The 24,432-nt window shown below is 35.7% G+C and overlaps 2 protein-coding genes across 5 annotated transcripts; both read right to left on the bottom strand.

Moving 5' to 3' along the window:
- Positions 1-146: 146 nt before the first annotated feature.
- LOC140775989 (uncharacterized) lies at positions 147-2,394 on the bottom strand. The gene is made up of 3 exons (XM_073119511.1): positions 2,273-2,394; positions 790-887; positions 147-443 (listed from the first exon to the last, which is right to left on the bottom strand). Exons 2-3 carry the CDS (start codon positions 840-842, stop codon positions 272-274), a joined length of 225 nt encoding a protein of 74 aa, XP_072975612.1. The 5' UTR covers positions 843-887; positions 2,273-2,394; the 3' UTR covers positions 147-271.
- Positions 2,395-2,940: 546 nt separating this feature from the next.
- On the bottom strand, positions 2,941-22,669 carry LOC140775495 (DNA polymerase zeta catalytic subunit). 4 transcript variants are annotated; one of them, XM_073118834.1, is made up of 24 exons: positions 22,472-22,669; positions 22,285-22,367; positions 21,348-21,405; positions 20,405-20,454; positions 20,209-20,315; positions 19,453-19,495; positions 18,158-18,226; positions 17,331-17,486; positions 17,065-17,239; positions 16,894-16,985; positions 16,352-16,789; positions 14,214-15,218; positions 14,041-14,119; positions 13,292-13,546; positions 12,761-13,209; positions 12,111-12,256; positions 9,981-10,557; positions 9,078-9,224; positions 7,679-7,954; positions 5,295-5,432; positions 4,976-5,181; positions 4,584-4,887; positions 3,782-4,453; positions 2,941-3,387 (listed from the first exon to the last, which is right to left on the bottom strand). In XM_073118834.1, exons 1-24 carry the CDS (start codon positions 22,581-22,583, stop codon positions 3,214-3,216), a joined length of 5,811 nt encoding a protein of 1,936 aa, XP_072974935.1. In that variant the 5' UTR covers positions 22,584-22,669; the 3' UTR covers positions 2,941-3,213. The 4 variants fall into 4 exon arrangements, with proteins under 4 accessions (XP_072974935.1, XP_072974936.1, XP_072974937.1 ...); XM_073118835.1 differs by having other exon boundaries at positions 5,325-5,432; XM_073118836.1 differs by lacking the exon at positions 20,405-20,454 and having other exon boundaries at positions 22,472-22,529.
- Between the last annotated feature and the right edge of the window lie 1,763 nt (positions 22,670-24,432).

Genomic DNA, 24,432 nt, shown 5'->3' with positions numbered 1-24,432 from the left:
AGAATCTGGTGGTCAGCCTTTCAATTATTATGTAGCAAGGAATGTTGTTTAACCAACATATTGATGAATTATTTTACTTGTCAATAAAGCAAATTCAATCTTCACATTTGAACAAATAGATGAACCAGATAGTAAGCTAAATGTACTTAATGAAACCATTCCATGGAGCATATACATGCAATTTGTTATTATTGACTCTTGAAGCATGCCTTTTGTTCTGCTATTAGACAAGTGGGCGTGTTAGTAATCGAAACAATCTATTTGCTAAATGTTACTTGCGGCCAGTTCTTTCAAGGGCTGCGTTCCTTCGCCAGTTCGCAACTGCTCTCTTGACAGTGGCATGGGCCTCATGGACTTCCGCAGCAGAGAACTTGTGCTCAATAATACCTAAAGGTCCTGGCCGCAGCACATCAATTACAGTCTCTACATCCCGCTCCAGCTGCCTGCAAAATGTTAACACGATATGAAATAGTAATAAGTACTAAATTTTGGAGATGAAAACAAGTACTCAGAGAAGGAGAAGAATATGTTATTAAATAAAGAAAGAAATAAAAGAAGAAATAGTAGGTGGTAATTCTTTTCTTTGGAAATTACAACAGATGATCAGGTACTTTTGGCAATAAATTGGGTGAACATGGGAAAGAATTGCTTAAAAAGTGAAATATTATCCTCATCATGTCTGAATCACCTCCTAACCTGGCTTAACAGAACACAGCACTAAAAGATAAAGTCAACAAATGAACAAATAAATGATGATAATGCTGATTACTGCAACTCCATAATGTATACCTGATTATTTTGGGCAGTTGCATGGTGGGTAGCCTTAGAAAAGGAAAAGTCATTGTTACGCTTTCTCCTGGTTAAATTTCCCACAGAGGGAGATGGGCCTGCAAGAAAAGAGATACCTATGCTGGTGAAACACTGTCTAGTGCCAAAATGGAAATATTTATAATGACTGACCGGAAAGATAATCTACAATAAAGTTATTTTCATTAATTTGCCAGCATGCCGATAGAATTTTTAAGTAATTTTCATCTTGTGGGCACTTACAAGTTTATCATGATAAGGCAATTGATGGTGTTTTGAGGCATAGTCATACATAACTCAAGGGGACAAATACTTTTACAGATTATTCTGGTTTAACTATATCTTGTCCAATTTCAAGACCTAGAGGGTGTCCATAATTGGGTCGGTGCTGGCCCAATTCCTCCTTTCTGGTATACATTTTCAATGGTTGGCAGCCTCCTGTCTAACATTAAGACTAAGCAGTCCTTGCCAACCTTGATAGGATATTGAAGCATATAAGAAGGCCATTGTTCTGCTAGCATCAAAGAAGGCTATTAATTTCAATGCTCTTAACATAATCTATATTGATCCCTTGTTCACATGCCTTGACTTCAAGCCGAACTGTGATATGTGTTCTTGTTGTTCCAAATGATGATCTGCCTAACTTTTCCTTCTCTAGATCTCCTTCAACAGACTTTGTTTTCTTCATGACATACATTAATAATGTTCACAGATGTATTTACTTATGAGTTAATTATGTAAAAACATGAATTCAGACAACAAAATGGACTTCAGCATACCAACATAGAAATCCAGTAGATGGAAAGCATAATAACTTCTCAAGATTCAACAGTTAACCAGCATATCAAGTGAAACCATGAAATAATAGGAGATGAACTTGTATAATTATAACCAAAGTCAGAATCTTAAAGCTTTAAAGATTATTTCAGTAAAGCTAAAAGGTCTGTTTTCAGATCATTCCTCCAAATATAAATTAAGCGAACAAAAACAACCAATTGATAAAATGCAGTGCCCAAAAGTGAGAAGTAAGCATCATCATTCAAGCCTTCTTTTTCGACAATATGTGATGATAAAGAAAGACCGCAAGATCATCAGAGCAGAAATTTCCAAGTTTCAATCTCATCAAACATACCAAACATATGAAACTCTACACATCGAACTCAAATCTACGTCTTAGGCTTATCAAAGCATCCCAAGGACCTAAAAGTATCACGAGCCCAAACATAAACAAACTATAAAATCCGCCATTTCCCCGTTAGCTCAAGCTTTTAGAGAAAGTAAGCGAAGGATTTTTCCCACGAAAATCGAGTGCGACCACCGATCCTTACACGTTGAATCCACTGGAAACGACCTCCTCAAATGGCCAAATCTTAGGGATACTACCATTGCCCTTAGTCTTTTCACTTTCCCGCACCTCGGAACGCACGCAAAGAGAGAAAAAGAAGGGGAGACGGAAAAGGAGTACCTTTCCGAAGCGGAAGGGGCGACGGAGAGATGAGTCGAGCGCCGAGGAGGGGAAGGAGGGATCGAGCGGCGGCGAGGGATTTCACTTATGGAGGATGTGGGCCTTGGGCCCGTTCGGTTGCGGGTTAAGGACAATTAGGGACAAAATGTCACCCCTCCACGAAAATAAATAAATAAATAACCCTTAATTTATCTAATTATATTACTAAGCTCCTCTGTCAGAAAAATATTAAAAAAATAACTAAATAATTAGATGGATATTTTTACTTTCCCTTCTTGTTTCATGTTAGAAATAGATTTCAAGGGAATTAGAGAAGATTGATTTAGAATTTAATATTTGGAGATGTGTTATAGATGTCACAAAAAAGGAGAGAAGGAAGATGGAGTTTCTACCTATCTGTCTATTAAATAAGTTCAAAATTTAAGAATATTTCTATCAAAATTTGTTATTAAATTGTACAAGAGTGCTGCTGACTCTTCCTCAGCTCATCTGAAATGATTTCTCCCATTTCGTAGAAGTGACTAACAGAGATTAGCAGCCTACAACACAATCAATAACAACGAAAAGTATCAAAAGTTATATTGTATTCCTTTAATTTATGACAAGAAGAAGAAATAATGCACCAGCATAGTGAATCCCACATTAGCACACGTAAGAGTGGCAAATGATTGTCACTAAAAACGTACACAAGAAAGAAAATTAATATTACACTGATTCAGTAACGCCTGCTCCTGTAATAATATTACAACAACAAAAGAATAGTGTACAAAGCAACATTGCAAACTATACTGTGTCTCTAAAGATGGAAGTGTTTTATTTGGTGTACTTTCTACAATGGTTGAAGAAAAGAATATCTCGATATAGATATATCGCACAGAAATTATATTTTACATCCTACAATTTACATCGCTGAAGAATAACAAGCCTCGCAGAGATACAGGTTAGAACAACTCGGGCATGCAAGTAGGGTAAAACCCAGCTTGTGCTGCAGACTTGGAGACTGATTGCAGCTCTTTCTGAACCTTTCTCCTCTCAAAGAACACTGGACATGCCAGAGAAGTGCATTTTACCCCACTTTCTACAATCCAATCAGCACCACCGCAGTTCCTACATATCTGCAAGTTAAAAACATTGCTGTTAGATCATCAGCAAAAATATAGTAGTACTCTTCATAAATCTACTACTAACCTTAACATTAGTTAAGTCCTTATATATAATCTTTTTGAGAGAACCATGATTTAAAAATCTAAAAAGCATCCAAGTGCATGAGACTCATCCATGCAAGATTTGCGGAGAGGACATACTGTCTTACTCTCATTTCAGCATGAGGCTATTTCCATGATCTCAATTCTCACGAATGTGTATTTGCAAATATTGTTAAATTTACAATGAATTTACAGAGATATAACTGAAGAGTAATAGCATGTCAATTTCAGCCATTCTTTCATGCTAACAGAATTATATTGGTAACTAGCAGTTTGTAATATCTTTAAATGAAATAAAACTTACAGCAGACAAATGTTGGATTTCTCTCTCCAATTTTGAAGTACTCCCAGCCACCACTGCCGCAACAAATGCTTCATTCTTTGAACAGTTATCACATAAATAGTCTGACTTCTGAGTCAATCTGCCACACAGAATACAATGCTTTGACAAGTAATAAGTATCAATTCTGCTTCCTTTTGATTGTGGCTTCTTAGGATAAACTAGACTACTATCATCACTACTGCGAAAAGATGCTGAACGAGACATGTAAGAGTGGCGTTTAGCTAATGTTGGTCGGACTGGCCTAGGCATCTCACTGAACCAACGGTTCAGGTCTACACCAAGAAGTCCAAAAACTCGTTGTAGTGCAGGAATAATTTGCTTATTGATGTAATACAAATCATTAAGTCTATATGGGGAATCAATTTGCAGAAGATCATATGGATCTACAACCATATCTATAAGACGAGCTCCAGGTTCCCCATGAATTACGACATAAGGAATTCGCTCTCCATAATGAGGCTCCGCCCTAGGATCCACCATCATTGCTTTGGTAGCGACAATTGCTGCAGGTGGTAGCGACGAACTCCTGAGACTGTAGGTACCCAAGCGGACCTCCTTTGCAAAAATAAAATCCTGAAGAGACACCTTCCCTGACAATATTCGAGTCCATTGACGCAGCACATATGACTTGACCTGCATGAAGAATACAGCAATCATTCCCAAATATGTAGAAATTATCTTACTTAGACTAAAACCATAGATATAACTTTTTTTAAAGAAAATGCCAAATCAATTGTACTGAGGTAACAGAAAAGTAACTTACTTCAGTCATATCTTGATGCTCAAAAATCAGCCTTATAGACCGCTCTAAGATCTTTGAAACAGCGGGGCATGTATCCCTGCGTACCGTCTCAATCCCTTTTGCATCAAATGTTGCATGTTTCTGATCAGTACTCTCGTAGCTATAACCAACATATCTCTTCTTAGTAAGAAGAAAGCATGGATAATAAACTTTTTCCAACTTCAAGGTAACTGGATCTGGATTCATTGCAGTTACTGCAGATGCAATCTCCTTTCCTATTCTGAATGCCTCTTCCAAAGAACGACCTTTTAGAAGAACAAACATACTAGGGGAAAGAATGCATTGAAAACAGTAAGAATTCTGGTATTCATTATGTAGTGAACAAAATAGGATTCAAGGTAGATGCCAAGTACCTATCAGTGTCACCATATACAACCCTAGCTTTCCACATAGGGTGTTCATTGACAAATGATATTGCTGTTTCAAGTGTCCTACGTCCACACTGGACAATGCTATCTGCAAGTTCTGCACAAGGCATGCGACCGCTAAAGCCAGCAGCAGTATAACCGTAAGTAACATTGGCTATAAGCTTTAAAGCAAGTTGTCGTGCATTATATATCTGGAAAAGGAGAAGTCTCATTTAACATAAAAACAATGAGATGAAACAATGATCCCCTTAAACATATGCAAGAAAATGTGAAACCATAGTTGAGTTTATGCATCACTATTCACCAGTTTATAGTTTGTGAAGGAAAAGAATACCCTTTGTAGAACTTGCTGAGAAGGCATCAACTTTTTCATTGCTTGCTTTACCATTATCCTAGTTGATAATATTTCCTCCAATAAACGAGGTAGAACACCTTTTCGGACCTGCATAACCCAAAGAAATAATTGTTGGAACATAGTTAATTACTTAATTATGTAGAATGGCATATAACTATGCTTCAGTTCAATATCTGTTTAAAAAATGAAAAAGTTGTCCAATGCATGAAGCTCCTGCCAACAAGGGGCACGGGAAGGTCAGTTATCTGCAGCATTCTCCCAATTTCTGGTGATACTATTTCCATGACTCATACCCATGACGCTATGATGCACAGAGCAAAATGTTTCTGCGACACTAAATTATCTCCATGGCAATTATGAAAGATAGGAGAATGAGTTTGAGACAATACAAGAATTTCTATCAACTAATTGTAGAACCTGATACTTAAATGCAACCGCTTGCTTCAAGTACATTAATTAAATTATGCATTATTTCACTAAAGATGTAAGGCGAATTATCTAAAGATCGTAATGATTCTTTCTTGTTTACTTGAATATACTTTATATCATTATTTGTCTCACATAGTCTTCATAGATGCTATAGTTTGTCATTTAGATTTAGCTTGTTCAGTTGTTGTACAACCATGTCCCCAATAAGCTCGCTTTGGCCTATTGGCTGCATCACCTTCCTTCACTTAATTATATTCCATCTTATCATTAATATGGTTTCCATCCTGGCAGCAGCTCGCCTTGTAGAGATGATCCACACAAGATGAATTTCATCTTGCACATTCCACTTTGAATGGATTGTCCAAAACAGACTATCTAGATTAAATTCTTTTATGTCTAAGCAAATATATTAAGGGTTTTTAACTTTTTTTAATACTTTAATTGAACCACTTATCTAGCTTGCTAGCACTATAGGTAACAATGTTTTGCACATACCCCAATTGTTCGCTTATCATAATTCACCTGCTTTTCCCCACTGCTTTGACATCCATAAGAAACTAGTCAGCTTAGCAAGTCATTTGAGACTAAGTTGTATAGAGAAAGCCCTGAAATTGTATTAGGACATCTAGATATTCTTGTTCCAGATGCGAGTAGTCACAAAGTATGCCAATTAGCAATGGTGCATATATTTTTTCCCTACATTTTCTGCTATTTAAAAGAATCAGGTTTCCTTGCTAACAAAAACAACACCTTATTTTTCAAATTTTCTAATCTTCAGCCAAGTTAAACTCACTTACAAACCTTCTTTCTCAATTCTCACATCTTCCCCAGCGACCAAGTAGATCTTCGACGACCTCGACCTCCAACGACATTCTCCGACCAAGATCCGACAACCTCCAGCGACCTCGGGTGAGTTATTTTTTTTATTTTCTTTATTTTTTTCAGTTTTTTAATTTCTCTCTTATTCCCTCTCTTTCTCCTGTTGTTGCGGTGCTGCTACACAGAGAGAGAGAGAGAGAGAGAGAGAGAGAGAAAGGGGGGGGGGCGGGGGGGAAGAAGTAACAGAGAAATTCTTTTTAAGCTATAAATTTTAAATTAATACATTTTAAAAAATTGTACGCTTCATATGTGAGTAATTTTTATTTTCTTACATTTTTTCTAAACTTTTACAAATTTTTCTATATTTAAAATTTTACATAATTAAAAAATAATTGATCCGATACAAACGGCCAATATGTATCATTTCCCGAATGGCCGATACTGAAAACCTTGCATGAGATACGAAGAATGGAGCCAACCCACCAACACCCTACCCTATCAAAGCTGGTAACTGAGGACCAATGTATATGATAAAGTTACATTTATTTATCCCCCACTTAGTTATTGACTTTCCTAATTTCTCTACAGTCAAAAGGAAAAAAGAACCAAACAAAGATGGAAAGAGACCACAATATTAGTTAGGGGATAATCATGGTATTCCACACATCTCTTAATACTTTTTCAACTGCACAATGTGAGAACATAATAAGAAAAGGAAAATAATAAAAACAATAAGTAAGCAATTTATATTATTAACTAACCACTAGTACAAGCCGACTAATAGAAATTAGCAATTATACTTCGTCAAAAGTCAAAAAGCACAATATTCCAAAGAGCTTTAACTAAGGAATTTTTCTATTTTTCTCGCAAAACGGCAACATATAAATCATGCATCATCAAGTTTCTTTTCCCATTTATAACTGTAGGAATTCAAATGCAAAAACAAAAAATGCATCTTACACATCTTACTTAAATAGTATCTGGCATGCATCTTCATTGCCAAATTTAGAAAATCAAGACGACGTTAAGAAATTTTACATTAGTTCGTTTAAGAGGGAAATGAAGGTAGACAAACAGTTTATCACCTTTGACGGCACGTAGAAGACTCCATTTGGAGCTAGCAGCAGCTGGTCCTTTAAATCAACCAAAACATGTTGATCTGGTGAATATGAGCTAACACCAAGTACATTTGTCTTCGATGGAAATACTTTTCCCAAGCATGTGCAGAAGCATAAATTGTATGCTATTATCATAGATGGATAAAGAGACTGGAAATCCAGCACAACAACTGGATCAGCATAGAACCCAGATTCTGGCTCCATCACAAGTGGTAAACACTCCATTGCAGGTTGTGATGCAACCTACAAGTTATGGAACATAAATCATGTTATCATTATCTAGATCACAATACCTCATCAAGTAAGAATGTGTTAAAACATACACACAAACAACCTCAATCTTCAGTGTATGATGCAACAAATAAAAACATATTCAAAGAAAAAGAATACCAAAAAGATGAATATATGACATGTGAGTCTAGTAGCTATCATTTGATAGTCCTTAAATGAATAGTATTTGGCAATTATTAACTCTTTCAAGTTGTTGTAAGATGTTTATTGTAGGAAGATGCCTTGCAGATACTATAAGCATCGACATCTGAACTGCCAGCCATATCTACAACTGCCAATACATAGAACACTTGGAAGGGTCACAATGAAACAGGCATGTGAAATCCACTGGCATGCAAACCATCCAAACAGAAATTCTAGAACAGGGAAAACAGAAGTGAAGATAAGACAGATGGGACGAAAGCTTTCAGACTTCCAAAACAGAAGTATTGGTAGGTGAACAAAGAGTACTTGGCTGATACACATAAAAGTCACATGGCCAATTATGAGTTTAAAAGGGAAGCGAGGTCTTCTGGCTGCCTTCATATTTCCTGAAACAATGTTACACAGAATTAGACTGCAACATAGGTATCTGCAAAGTGTTACTTTGGAGTCAACACAATGATTCCAGTGCAGATTAGTTAATTGTCTTTTCTGCAGTATAAGTCTACCAATCCAAAGCCTTGACCTATCTAAGGATGAGAAACAATTAGGTGGAAAGAAAAACCTCACTCTTTCTTGAAACCCAGGCTAAATCAACAACAAAGTGACAAACCATGCATCTAATCTACTTAAAGTTGGCAATTCCAACCCCCTCATCAACAGTGACATCTAATTAGAAGATTTTGACATTCACATTCTGGAAACTTGATATATAATCGGTAAGATATTATGTATAAGTAGGTAGTTCCTTTGCCCCCAATAAAAGATTTACTCCAAAGCCCATTCACATGTACAAGTGAATAACAAGTATGCGAGCACATACCTAATCAAGCTTCACAGAACAAACTGTGAAATAGTGAGAAATAAATAAATGATAGCATCAACGACAAACAAAATTTCAAAACAAAAAATACTGGTGATAGTGACAATGAACCTGATGGCTTCCTGGAGAGATAGCAAGATAATTTTGTGTATGGGCTAATCTTAGGAGCATAGACTCAACACGGAACTGTGAACCCCGAGATAGTACAGAGAAGAAATCAATACCAAAAACACGAGCAAGTTCAGATGTTCGATTGATCTGCAAAAGGTAAGAACAGTTTGAACATGAGACACATTCAGTGTGAAACTCCCAATCTACGAACAGCTAACTTCTGAAAATGAAAAAAAAAAAATTATGTGTACATTCTACTCTAACCCCTCAACAAAATTTAACATCAATGACCAACATCAGTGTAACCAAGCAACTTGTATCAGTATGTATTAAGCCAACAAAAGCAAGAGCAAATAGGTAAACATAAATGCAAGTGTTCCAAAGTAAAGCAGGAAGAAGGAACATTCTGCAAGGTCAGAGAAAACATAGTTGACCCCATTAACAATGGAGAGAATTTTGTGCTAGAATTTCTTGCTACACCTCACTAAAATAAGTTCCTCCCTGATGTCAGACCAAACTGAACCTCAAAACATATGCCAAAGAAAGCAAGTCTAAAAAATATGGACAAAAAAAGATAGCTAGGAGAAATGTCATAATTTACCCAAATAAGTTTGTTAAAGTACATACACAGAAGATAGTAAATTAATAAGTGGATGATTTCTTGTCAAAAGAATGAAGATAAAATGAGAGTAATGAAAAAAAAAATTCATCATTTTCTCTGCAAAGCAATCATGACTACATCACTGACAAGGAAAAGTCTCCTATAATAGGAGAGCAGCAAGATCCAAAAACCAGTAATTCATTCCAGAACTTGAAAGCCTAACAACTTTCAAGTGCAACCTATCCTTAGTCCCACCCTTATCATCGAATGAAATATGAAAATTGCAGCGCAAATGTCTTTACCATATCTAGTTGATTTACTATTTGAAGATTAAGCTTAGCCCTCTCCATAATATATTCTATGCATCGATATCTAGCTCGTCCAGGACCACTTGAAAACCATTTATTCAATATTCTGCATGGAATTAATGGTATCTTTCGCCTCAAGACTTCTTCAGCCACAGCTTCAACACTATACATATTAAGTTTAACTTCTGTACGAATGAGACGCCACAAGTTTAGCACTATCCTTCCTGTAACATGTACACCGCTGGCATGGGTACGACTCCAGTCATCCTCAACCATGTCTTCAAGAATAACATCAGCAATTGAAGTTTCGGACTGCATAACTTCAGAATCAGCAGCTGAATCATTAGCTCTTCGTTTTACCTCATGTGTTGGTATTCTGGAAATCTTTTTCAGTAAGCTTATGCCTAGATGGGCAGCTCTTTCAGCAAGAAACCCCACAGACCCACCTTGAATCTCCCATCCCATCAGAACATCTGGATCAATAGAAGATATCATGTCTGCAAGACGGTCCAAAAGATGTTTCTCTTCAAAGAAGATGAAAATTTTGACACCAGAAACTCCATCAACATTGCTACACATGAAAAGAAATTTATTTAGAAAAACATATAAACATAACAGGAGAGGAACTTTCATGCCACAAATAGAGAAACCAGATCACATTAAGAAAGTCAGCAAATGTAGCCTGAACCAGGGAGAATGATAAACCTATTCGGAACCAGCTTTGGAAATCAAGATATGAAAACAGAAACAAAATATATAGAACAATCAAAATATGATCATAAAAAAATTCCCGGGATAAAGTCAAAAACAAAGACCACTATAAAGAACACCTCGAAAGATAAGGGAAAGAATTCACCACCTGCCATCGTATCACCCTTGATGGGAAAAGGCAGCAAATCCTTGCTAATCCACTATCTGCTCTAGTCTAGGAACGACCTTTCAGTCATTTCCACATTTCAGTAAAATTAACTGCTCCATTAGATACCACTAGGAAAATTAAATATTTTAAAAAACTACAAGGTAGAGATAATAACCTAATTATCCATGTTAAATAGCCAATTACTCTAAAATCTTAAGCTATTAAAGAATTGTGGCACTTTTAGGGTCAAAACAATTTAAGAGGGTCAAGACGTGAAGTATAGATTAAATGGCTGGATGTTTTTATATGTTTATTTGCATATAGGTCTGGGTGGATTTGAACTCAGGACCTTTTGCTCCAATATAACAACCCATTGAATCACATTGGGTCATGAATCACCTATTTGACAAATTTGGTGGCGAATTATATCCTCATTCCTCAGTGAGGATATGATTCTGATTCCTTATTCACCTATATGAATCCTTTAACCGACCAAATAACAAATGTATACAGGCTTTTAAAACTTAAATGAAATAATGACTTGTAAAAAAAATCACAATCAATTTTGGAGGTTGTTTAAAAATTCTGTGAAGATGGTCACTTGTACAAAAAAGAAAAAAGAAAAACAAAAGATGGAAAGCATGTGTGTTAATAATAAGATTACAATAGGTTAAGCATATTTTAGAAGTGCAATAAGAAAAGGTATTAAGATATACAGTAAAGTTCAGCAGAGACTTTGTGGTTCTAAAAGTGCAGTCATATTCAATTCCTTCATTGTGTACTATGCAGGATAGATCAGAAACACTAACAATGAAGGTTAAAGGAGAAACAAAAAAAGCAACCAATCAACAAAGGCTTAGTTTGGCATCCGCAAAACATCTATACAGATATGACAAGGCATATGCTCCACAAACATCATTGATTGGCTCCATCAAGAAAGTAACTATCAAAACTAAATATCAGGTTCAAAATAAGCAAATAAAAAGAAATAATAGCTAGAGGAAAAAGTTAATATGTACAATCTAAAAACTAAGTTAATGCATTCTTCTTAAGAACTACAATAGGTCATTGAGTACCAGCATCTACAATGATTTGAAATTTCAATATCAATCTACATCGTAGAACATGATAAGGCAAAAGTTTTTACTAAGGCAGTCACCTAGGCAGATCTAAGCGGAGCCTAGGTACATTTTGTCTAATGCAAGTGCCTAGGCGAAGGCAGACATTTTTAAAGCAATAGACAGAATACAAAATAGATATAACACCTTTTAAATGGCACATCATTCTTTGCACACAATAATACATAAACTTCAAAGGTATGGCTTGCATCGTCCTCAACAGCAAGAGATATAATGTTGATGGCATCATGCCGAGGATCAGGACGGAGATCTCCTCTACATCCTGCAAGAACCTGCAGTCCAATTTAATAATATGTTGATAAGAAGATCTTATAAGAATGTAAACAAATTTCAGTTTCTCTAATAGACTAGTAGTTTCTAGAGACATCAGTTGTTTAACATGATATTAATGCAATAACTCTCAGTTCAAATCCTACTGTTCCAATGATATGTTGGAAGACAGATATCAACCCAACTAATGCCAATTGAAAAGATGATAGGCCTACTAATTTGAGCCCAGAAGGGTGGAGTGGACAAAAGACGTAAAAAACAATTTCCTATTACAGTTTATTTAAGAGCTTAAGTTTTTAGAGGAATCGGTGCTTTTGATACTCATGAATGATGAAACATAAATGTAGCACAAGTGATTGCATTTAATCAACTAGAAAACCAATTTACTACTTTACTTAAAAAAATCACATTCTTAATTTTACAAATCGGATCAATTGTGGAACAAACAGCTACATGTATATACAATTAGAAAAAGAAAAAAAGAAAAAAAGCGGAAAGATAAGGACCTCAATGCTCATTATCGTTAGCTGTTGTCCATGGCCCACACTAGCGGGATCACGAAATCCAATTTGACTAAGAGGGGTTAGCTCAGGTTTCTCATCCAAGAAGGATATCTGAGAGACATCATGCAAAATATCAGACGCCATCTTTTGCTTCATCTGAACACCATCTAATGTTGACTTGCTGGGAATACTGTTAACACGAACAAAGAAACTTCCAGACTGAGCAGATATATTTTTGCATTGAACAGATTTAGGCACATTGGAATTCAGATGAAGAGCAACTCTAGCTTGTAGCAAGGAAGAATCACAAGCATCTCCGAGTGTATCTTGCTGGGAGAATGATGCTTTCTCACTACAGGAGGAATCTAATCCTTCTCCACTAGCTTGTAGACTATCATTTATCTTGGATGAAGGATCTTGTGCTAACAATGAGATGCTCGTCTTAGAGCCACCTAATGTTATAGAGTTCGTAGTAAGACAAAGAATGTCAATGTCAGGGACAATAATGGAATGTAGGGGGGGAACTGCTCATACCAGAGTCATTGTTTATACAAATAGTTCCTCGCAGATCTTGAAGAAGCCATTCCTGAACAGATTCCAAGGTTGGTGGTGAAATTGCATGTGTTAGCACATACAAAATTGAACCATCATTTTGGAAGTGAGTTAAGATTCCTAGAGCAGATTCTTGAGAATTAAGGTTTCCCACGTGTTGAAATGATTCGTAACGCTTCTTCATTTCAAAGCTCCTACTGAAAAATGGAAGAGGATCATTCAATCCCTGCCTAGCAGCTGAACAAGAAAACATAAAGAGAAAAACATAAGAATTTAAAAGAAAAAAGAAACGTAACAATTTAGTATACTTCTAATTAAGAAATTAAAGTAAATATCACTATATTTGAGACCAACTTTATTTTGGAGTAGAAATAAGTCAATAACTGCCAGCACGGCATATGGTTCTTAATAAAAATATAATTAGCTACTTCATATTTTCATTAGTTAAAGTAGGCATCTATCATTCTATTGCTTGTCATTTCTTCCATTAAGAGAGGCCCGGTCAGTCATCTCTCGAAAGAGAAGACCTTCCTCAGCTCAATGAAGGGATTCAGTAAGGATACTAGGCCTAGGTTGTAAGGCCTTCTATATGGGACTTGCCTAGGCATTAGTTGGTCTATCAACCTGATTACCACTCAAAATTTGTAAGTTGTATAAGAAGACATCATGAGAAGTTGTAAGGACAACAACATCACAAAAGCCCAAAGAATTAAAGACTAAAGGATCACCACCTTGCCCAATACTACTGGGAGAGTCATCCATAATAGTATCAACTTGGTCTTTGGAGGGTGGCTGCCTGATAAAAGTCATCTGCACACATTCTAGAGAAATAAATTCAACTGGAAAAACAGTATATTATATAAGGCTTCAATGAATTGGTTTGCGAATCATGATTTGGACCCACCTGAATACCAGATTGAAGAACATTATTCTTTACTGCAGCACTTAATCCTGTAATACCTCTAAATTCTGTTCCATAATTCTTTGCAGAGACAAGGTCTCCAGCCCTGTTACTGCCAGAATTCCTATCATTAGGCAAACTCATCTGCTCTGGAAAAACAAATTCAGATGCACGTAATGCTTCACTGCAGGTTATAGAAGAAGCTAAATTCCCCTCAACACCATGATGTGACCTTGCATTTGAGAGATCATTGGAAATGGCATGGAAATCTGGTGCCACTAAACAGGAATCCAAAGTATTGTTTGCTTTGTCCTCAGGTATCATCTTAATTCTAGGACTTTCAGATTCAGTCTGCTCAGATATGAAGCAACGTTTTCTCCTCATCAAGTCCCTCACAGAACACGTAACCAAGGCCTTTCCTGCTATTCTGCCATAAGAATCTGTGCCTGCATTGACTACTGAAGCATGGTGACTCTTATCACCTTTGGATAAAGATGAGGCAGTAGAGTCCCCATGATATTCCAGCAAATTTTCAGAAGATTCAATAGAAGCAGGTTTAGTAACTTTTTCTTCCCTCTTTTTAGTGGAAAGAGGTAAAGGGCCCCATGGAAGTTCATTTCTTTCACGCTTACTAATGCTCTTTCTAGTTTTGCACTTCTTTACCAGAGAAAGTGACACTTCATCATTTTCAGTACTCATATCGATGGAGAAAGGATCACCTGATGAAGCACTACCCATATGCATGTTAACATCTAAACAAGATGTTTGTTCCTTCTGGCCTTCAGATGCTATGTCACCTTCAGCCGAATCAAGAATATCCTGACATTCCTGTTGGGAAGCACATTCATAATCCAGATGAGCTGTCTCTAAAGCAACTTTGTAGGATTTTGTTTGAAATAAAGGACTGAGAATTGCTTCATTCATTAGTTCATCATCAGTAGTCAAGTCTTCTGCAGCCTGGGAAGAGGCCAACCAGCTTAAAAGGCCAATGGCATCAGAGTCCATGCTCTACAAAAGAATAACAGACACCACATAAACTAATCAAAATAACCGTGTACCAACTTTTGAGTTTGATAAAAAAAGTGAAAAGCAAAAATTAATACCAGATGTTCCTAAAATGGTGATTGGTAAACAACTTTCTTAGAACTACTAACCAGCTCAGACATCTAGAAGGGACAAGGAATTCAAATACAACTTATCTGTATAAAACCAAAATTAGATATCATGACTTTGAAGCTGGCATTCAGTATGCATAATGAGGCCCATCGTTCTGATATGAGTCACAAAACTTGCCTAAAGAAAAGATCAACCTTATCTATAAAATTTCCTAGGGCCTCATGAATGCGACAATAGACTTCTGAATTTCAGAATCACAAAATAGTCAATAATTCAAAATTAGAAGAACTGCAAAAAAAAAAAAAAAGTTTAATAATGGAAATGAGGTAGTAAATGCACCGAATTGTTCAAATATTAAGCAAGAGATCCAAAGTTAGGCTACCAGATGATTAGGTACAAGAACCACTGTCCAATCATGATATGAGAGACAGCCAAGGAGAATTAAAAAACTCTACATAAACCGCTGCCGTCTTCACCCCTCCCTCCCTCCCTCTTCTGGTAGTACCGGTCATCTTCTAGTGTTCATAGTGCCTTCACGTGTTATGGCCATTCAATGTGGTGTTTTCTCATTGAGGCTTCATAGTGAAAGTCATAGGAAAATTGTTAGTTTAATGGATTAATGGATATGGACTAAGACATCCTAGCCAAATCAAGCTTGATAACTTGTGTTGTCAAGTGCCCAAGACATGTCGGTGCCATAGATAAGAGGAAACCAAATCATCACCCACGAGCTACACAAAAAGCTTCAAGGTCCATGGTTCACTTACATCTATGAAAAAAAAATGTTGACAAAAACAGTTTTAAGTCAAGGCTTGATCACAAAAGCCAACAATATGAAACTATCATGATAACATGAATGCTATATTTCCATAAAATTCATCAAAAATCAACTACATTAAAAAAAAAAGAAGCAACTCACAATATGTCATACTTAATAGTTAATAGTGACCATAAAAATAGTACTCAACTGCAGAAGCAAGAAACCAATAAGGCTCTCAAGGTTCTCCCAGAAACTAAAAAACTACCTTGAGATCGCCTGCTTCAACCATTTGTGACGATGATCCTTGAAGGTTGGTAGACATCAATTCTTGACATTCATAATTCATCTCAGAATGTATAGTGTCTTCATTCTCTTTGCATGAAAATCCAAATGACAGTCTTTTCTTCCAGCTTTCTTCTTCAGTACATCTGAAAGTTCCATAATTAGCATTGCTTAAATTCTTCTGCTCTGTATCTTCAATTAATCCTGCAATGTTGGTCGATGCTGTAATGCACTTCTCTAGCTTCCCAGAATCAGAAACTGCAGAAACATTCTGAAAGGATATTTTCTCTTCTGGAAGCAACTCAGATAGTGCATTTTCATATCTAAGATCATGCAAAAAACTTCTCAAAACATTTTCTGGTTGAGGTTTACTAATGTCAGGAAGCTTTACTGCCTCCTGCATTCCAGAACGTTGGAACTCCTAAAGAAAAGATAGCAAGTCAACATAACTAGAAATCAAACTTGATCTTGTTAAAATGAACAATCCTACAGAATAATCTAGACATGAATATTAGAAAACCGAACCTCCCAAATAGGTAAGAGTGATTGAACCATTTTTGTCTCTGATGTAACTTGAGAAAGAGATGTATACATTTTATATTTCTCATTGAGGATGTCTGCAAGTAAAAACTCGAGTCAAAAGCACAATTATGAATACAGCAGAAAAATGGTTAATGCTTATCCCATAAAACCAACCATCTACACTTGAGTCTGCCTCGAGCATTGAGGTACTCTGACGTCGAATTAAGTTGACTCCCGTTCTTTCAATGGTTACATGTCCACTAGCTGAATCTTCCCATAATGATGCATTTGGAACTGTCGAAGATATCCAGATTGCCGGATTTCCAACTGCATCACTATCCAAATCTGCCTAATATTAATTATTAAAGTGTAATTGTGTAGAGAGAAAAGCAGTAAACCAAAAATAACCAAGGTGACAAGCAAAATTCAGAATGACCAACCTGTAGACTAGCAGTTACAGAAACTGACTTTTCTTTCAATTTCATGAAATCCTCTACATCACATGCTATCTTGGAGTCGAAGGCGTCAGGTAATGGAGGACGAAACTTCATGTTTGAAACATGTATGTGGCTCATCCCATACAAGTTATAGTCAACCTACATCATTCCAAAGAAACTTAAGAAAAGCTCCTTCTAATGTGCTTCAAGAGAACAAAACAGACTAGACCAAATAAAGGTAATAAATTTCAACTACTGTTGACGGTACCTTAAGAAAAAAAGCACAATAATAATTGACAATATCTCAATAATCAGAAGTAAATTCTTGGATTTGAAGGACAAGGAGCAGGATGTACAGATATGATGTTCATGCTTAAAAGAGGAGGTAAAGTAAAAAAAATCAAATTTTGTATAAAAAGACTATGGCTAATACTGGGCCGAAACTAAGGGAAACTGGGTTTCAGCCACTACTTCAAATCAGTAATGGCAGATACTGATATGTACCAATATATACATATCAATATCAGCCAATACTTCAAACCATGGTCTAAATGTTACATGATTACAAATACTACAGCACTTAAAGATGTCAACACCATGTAAAGGCAGAGCGAACAGATTTCAAAATTACCATCAAAAGACTTGCAGCAAAAACCCTAATAAATAAGCATCATACCCACATAGACCATAAGATTGGAACCGGAATCCATATATCAACAACTCAATTCCATTATATTAACCGTGCAACATAAAATGAAAAATGCACTTTCTGTTATTATTGCACATTGCAACCATTGGGAAAATGAATAATGGAAGCTGTAGTTTCTTACCAGGAAATGAAGAAGATATGGAATATGAGATTCATACGGCTGAAGCATTCTATTAAGAATGGCGCCGCCCTATGCCAAATTAAACGAATATTAGTTGCAATCAATGAGCTATGCACTACTGATGACCTAAAAAAAATGTATGAGTAAATCCCATAAATATTTCCTTAGTTAAAGAAAGAATCCACTAAGTGATGAAAAACACATATAATCATGTCGTCAAAAGTATAAGAAGATTTTAGTTAACAAAAAAAAAAGAGAGAGAGAAAGAGATAAACATGTATAAAGCAGCACAGAATAGGAGGTCTACTAGCCCAAAAGTGTCATGCTGAAGAAGACAGCAGACTTCTACCTACCATCTACATCAACTCTTAAATGCACAGTACTGTAGCAAAACCAGTTCGCCGCTTCTATTTGGAAGTACGTGAATTATGACGCACAACAACAAGCCTTCTAACCAACCCTTGCTTCAACAAGGGAAATCCCATTTAAAGGGGAAATGTATCAATCCAATCAAAAGATTCAAGAAAGTCATTATTAAATACAGTAGTACAGTCACCTATTCTATTTGGAAGTATGGGCATTATGATGTGCAACAGCACCCCAAGTCAGCTCTTAACAAGGCAGAAAGAGCATTCCAACCAACCCCTTGCTTTGACAAGGAGAATCCTAGTTAAAGGGAAATATACTAATCCATTCAGAAGAGTCAAGAAAAAATAATTAGTAGATCAATCAAAAAAAATATCCAGATCAACTCAGACTAATTCACATGTATTTCTCTCCTGACGACTACAATATTCAAATTTGTAACAATTGTTTGCTGAGAAACATGTTATTCAGCAGCCTACATTTTGTTAGCATGAGAATAAAACTCTCTGAGAAAATAACAGATTTGCAACTACAAAAGTTACTATTTATGCCAAAGATAAATTAGTGCAGCAGGACAAGCCATTTGCTCTCTGCTTCTCACGATCCACCTATTCTGCCTGATCTGTCACCTCCCAAATTGTCTTCTGTTGTCAGCTACTTTTAGTAGGCAAGAGATTTAAGCCTAATCTGACAGGAACCTTTCTTCTTGTGATACTCCATAAAACCCTGATTCTTTCGTAGATTTTACTGAATACTAGACTACTAGTTAACTATTCTTCTTCACTTCTTCTAAGACAGCGTGCCAGCACTGAGTGGTTGATATTTATTGAGCTTCTTATATATTAAAGTTTCATAATGATCATTTAAGGTAAGAAACAAAAAGAATAATCAAAAGATAAGGGAAACAAAAGTAAGACTAACCAACATACCAATAGAAGTCTTGCAGCATGAGCTACTTCCTGAGGATAATATCTTTAGTTCCATCAAGGAAATTCATGAAAGGAAATAGGTGATCTAGCCAAACATATTAAAACTAAGAAAGGTAAAGTGAAAACAATGGCCCCTAAAAGGAGATAATATTTATACTATATAAGATGCATTCTGTAAACAGAAGTACGGCAGGGAGCTAAACAAATTAATCCACAGCCTACAGACACCGAAGAACAATAGAATAATATATGGGCACACGCTATCGACTTCCATAACCTCAACACCTCAGCGAAGCAACACAATTTTTTAACTAATTCACAAATTAAAGGAGAACCAATAACTCTGTGTTCTAGAGGAGATGGAGCAAACATTCTCTGCACCCAATATACTATCTGATCTTATCAAAAACTGATTTACTGATATAGGTAGTAGAGCTATTAAAAAGAATAAAAACTCAAAGAACAGAAAAAAGAAAAGAGGTCCTTCAGGTTCAGGGAACGTGTGCTGGACCTTCTGGTGCAATGTAGTGATGTATTTCTTATCATTAGGACTAACAAATTCTTCCATAGTATCATATACTAGATAAGCATGAGAACAAGGACCTCACCAGATTATTACATAGCTGATAGCCTGATACTACTAACAGCCATGTGTATGGAAGAGCAAATAACAACAAAAAGATGCTCGGAGACGTAATTCTTAAGGCATAGCATTGATAGAAACAATTTAAAACGAAAGGAAAGGGATGAGGATACAAGTAAATCTTTACAAAAAACTCTTCCATAAAATGATAGCCATATAGTGTTTTAGCCCGAACAAGGTTATATCCATGAACGTGTTGCCTTTTTGACGCACTTCGCATCTGAAAAATTTATTAAAGTTCATAACAAACTTGAAAGACAAATTATACAAAGTAACAGATAGAATTTAAAAAAAAATGTGTAAGCATACCTTCAAAGCCTTCTCAATAGCATTAATAAAACCAGTCATACATTTATTGACTGCACAAGACATATAATTAAAAAGAAAAAATAGTAAGCAAAGAATGTGCGTGACCATCACATATATCCAGAAAATATCCTTTTACCATGGAACTACAAAGCAGCAAGAAGAGCATAGTGCAGTTATACTAATGAAGAACCCAACTATCATAGAATAGAAAGTAGGTTGCACTGTAACAAACACTTTAAGAGGTAGTTTTCCTGCAGCAACAGTCATGGCAGTATTTTACCATTAATGGCTGCAATTCAAAAGTAGAAGCCAAAGGGATTTCCCAGTTAGACATGGTAAACCGGAGACTTGCAGCATATGGAAGAAGGTAACTACCAGCCACATAATGATTATAGATGTGAGAAGCCCTGTACCTTACAACATAGCACATCATGATTATAAGTGCGCATAAATTCTGCCCACATCGACGAACAGGTATAGATGTCCAGTTGTCCACTAACTATTCTAAGCATGAAAGATGAAATATAAGAGGGAAGTAATGTTGAATGATACCACAATTTCCTATTATTATAGTCAATAGAATGTGGATGATCACAAAATAGAACCGTTCACAAAGGAGATTAAGAAAATCTATACTTCCCTATATTTTTTAGATGAAAACAATTTAAAAGTGAACAGTGCCATATGACGTATCATTTTAGACTTAGGACTGAGAAATTCTCTAACAATCTAAAGGAACAACAAACTAGGATTATTAAAAATTCTTAACACGATAGAAGACAAGAAATTTTGGTTACGAGATATTTTTGGCCATATAATTTCGGCTTGCAATGTCAAGGAGAGTTATTATGTTGCATGTAAGAAAGTGAAATATTACATGGAAATATGGAATAACATTCTAGATATTCCTTTTAAACAAAATACACTTTACAACATGAATTACCTTCATCCGGATCTTGAAGTAGCTCATCTGGGCATCGTACATAGAAATATGGCAAGGCCTAAAAAAAGAGAACCGGAATAAATTTCTGACACAACACTCGACAAGTCATTATGCTTGCTATATCAGATTGCACATACTGGAAAGCAGTAGTCAAGAAATAAAGAGAATAACATCCACCATGCCGTGATGTGAGCTTAAAGATCGACCTAGTATCAGAATTCACCCAATTTAAATTCACAGTCAATTGAGAATTTTCAATTTTACAAGATGGATTAGAATATCACAGAAATCAGCTACATGAAACTGGGACCTTTACAATAAAGTCAACTTCAGTGACTTGAGGTGGACTTGCCTGCATGTCTGCTATTGTAGGCTTGTTCCTCAACCACAGGAATGAAAGGAGAACCAAGGAATAAGGGATAGAACTTCACAAACATCAATGTGTTAGGAGGGTCATCTACTCTCCTACTACTTGATTGGATGCTGCTCCCAATTTCGCTTGAAAACCTTTTGACTTATGTGAACCATGATTAATTGAAAGAAACTACCTATTCTACAGAATTATCTAAATCACACGCATAAAAGAACTCAGCTATCAGAGAGACAAAGCATGCCCTGGAACCGGTGATACCATAACAGAGTCAACTAGATCATCTTTGAGGTGCTGCAATGTATTACGACAAAGACATCCCAACTATACATAAACAAAGTTTTCTAACATTAGCACAATTATATTCGGTTCTTTCTCCAAGATATTGCAGTTCTTATACCTCCGGTAATAAAATAAGACCAAACACGAGCATACACATTACAAAATACCTCCAAAACCCTTCCTTTTCTTTCCCAATTTGCAAATATCACCCCCAACAAAACAAGAACATGCCTAATTTCTTTCATATGAATCCTAGAATTTGTTGGATGGATCAGAAAGCCAAACCCGATGAACGTGAAGGCAAGTCTTCTGCCCGGCCGGCGTCGAACCAAAGATCCTTATGACCGGGACCTCCTCCGTCTTTTCCCCTGCGATGAAACCATCTCTCAAGCGTAAACAAAACCATCGAAGCAATTTGAAAACCCTGTCAATAACCCTCAACGAGGAAAGGATAGGAGAGGGGAGAGACGACCATGGAAGGGGCTGTAGCAAAAGTCGAGGTCGGGGATCGGCGGCGCCATGTAGTAGTCCAGCGAGACGATTCTTACGCTGAGGACGGGGTTCGGTTCCGGAGGCGAAGCCATTGATGAGTAGAGAGAGAGAGAGTGTGTGTGTGTGTGAAAGGCGGTTGCTTCTGGAAGTGCCGGTGCTCGTTAGATTGGGGCGTAGAGAGGGGAGCTTCCCATGTACGATTTGGAATGGCCTTGTCTTATTTATTGAGGGCAATTTTTTAAATAACACCCTCTATAACCATTATTTTCTATTAACACTCTGTCTTTTGAAGATTTTATAATTATACTATTACTCATCTATATAATTTTCATATAATACTCTAATGTTACTTTGACAAATCCTCCCTATAATTTTCATATAACACTCTAATATTATTTTGACTGATTATTATTAGTCTTAATCTATAATTTATATATGTAATTCTATTATTTAAATCACTAAAATATTATTAGAAAATTACTAATATTTACTCACCCTTATTAGATCAAGTCTGAATTGAATTGAGTCTCTAAATTACAATAATTTACAATCTGCGCAATTTAAAAAAATGAATTCGCAAATATTCATATGACGTCTAAAAAATATAAAATCAAAGAGATTCGGTAACATAATAATCTAAGTTTTTTGCCGTATAAGATTATATTTAGACAGACGTGATCTAATCCGAAGGATAGACACAAGTTATTAGAATGGGATTAATTCTTAGTTTATTTCTTATCTAGTTTTAGTTATATAAATAGGATTGATAAGAGAAAATGACTAGTTTGGTAAGCTTTTTAGTTTGATTTTTATTTAGTTTCAGATATCTTAGTAAGTTCTATTTTATTTCTTTATAAATAAGATTTTATGACTCGTACCTTATGTATGTATTTAAATTGTTTAATAAATTAGTTTTTATTTATATCCCTATGTATCTCTTTGCCTTAACTCTTTGCATCTCTAACTTCTCCCCACTTTATAGTTTTTACTTATATCTCTCTCTGTATCTCTCTGTATCTCTTTGCCTTAGTTAGCTTTTTGCATCTGTAACTTCTTCATGTTTTATACTTCTCATTCGGTCTCATCTTTCCTCTTGCCACAGCCGCAATCCAAATCATAGCCTTTAGTCGTCTCTCGCATTTTCAAGCCATCTTCATCAACTACTTAAGCTCAACTCCATTGTCACCGTCACTCCACGAAGATAAAAATAAAGAATATTATTTAAAAATTTCCTTTATATACATATATATATATACCCTTTCGGATGAACCATTTTAGGAGGGGGAGCTCGCCGTAGAGACCCAGAGAGTAGTAATAAAAGTCTTAATTTTCTTCTGTGTATTCTATGAAAAAAATTCTTAAAGAATCATCTAAAATATGGAAAAAAAAATTCTCTTCCTCTCTCTCAAATTTCATCTAAAATACTATAATAGTACTTATACATAATTTAGATAGTGTGTAGCTATAAATCACGAATAAAAGATTTTGAATACATGGATAGGAGTTTCTTATTCGTCAACCAAATTAATCTCTTGAAGTATGTCGCACATAAATCAACTTTAGAAGGTATATTGAGTAAATAAAAAAAACTATCTATTTATTTATTGAACCTACTTTGCATAGATCAATTAGTTAGTCTCATATATTTAGAGTATAATACAAGATATTAATTACCTAATTTATAATTATTAAAATTATAAAGTTACGTATGTGTTTAAAGAAGCCAAAGAAGCCAATCAAGTTGCTAATTAGCTGACAAATTTAAGTAAGCCGTTAGGATATAGTTATACCTGTACTCGTGGCAATTAAGCTCTGATATATTCTTTTTCTTAAAAAAAAAAGATTAGTTAATTTTATTTTTTAATTTTAAATTTTTAGAGAATAAACTTAAGATATTTGATTACCGAACAAGTTTAAAAGTCTCTAAATCGGTTTATAAAA

The sequence above is a fragment of the Typha angustifolia genome, chromosome 14 (assembly GCF_048772165.1).
Source record: "Typha angustifolia cultivar Huaian chromosome 14, ASM4877216v1, whole genome shotgun sequence".
NCBI lineage: Eukaryota > Viridiplantae > Streptophyta > Magnoliopsida > Poales > Typhaceae > Typha > Typha angustifolia.
Note: the sequence above shows the minus strand (reverse complement) of the source record. Positions and strands in the feature narration are given on the sequence as shown.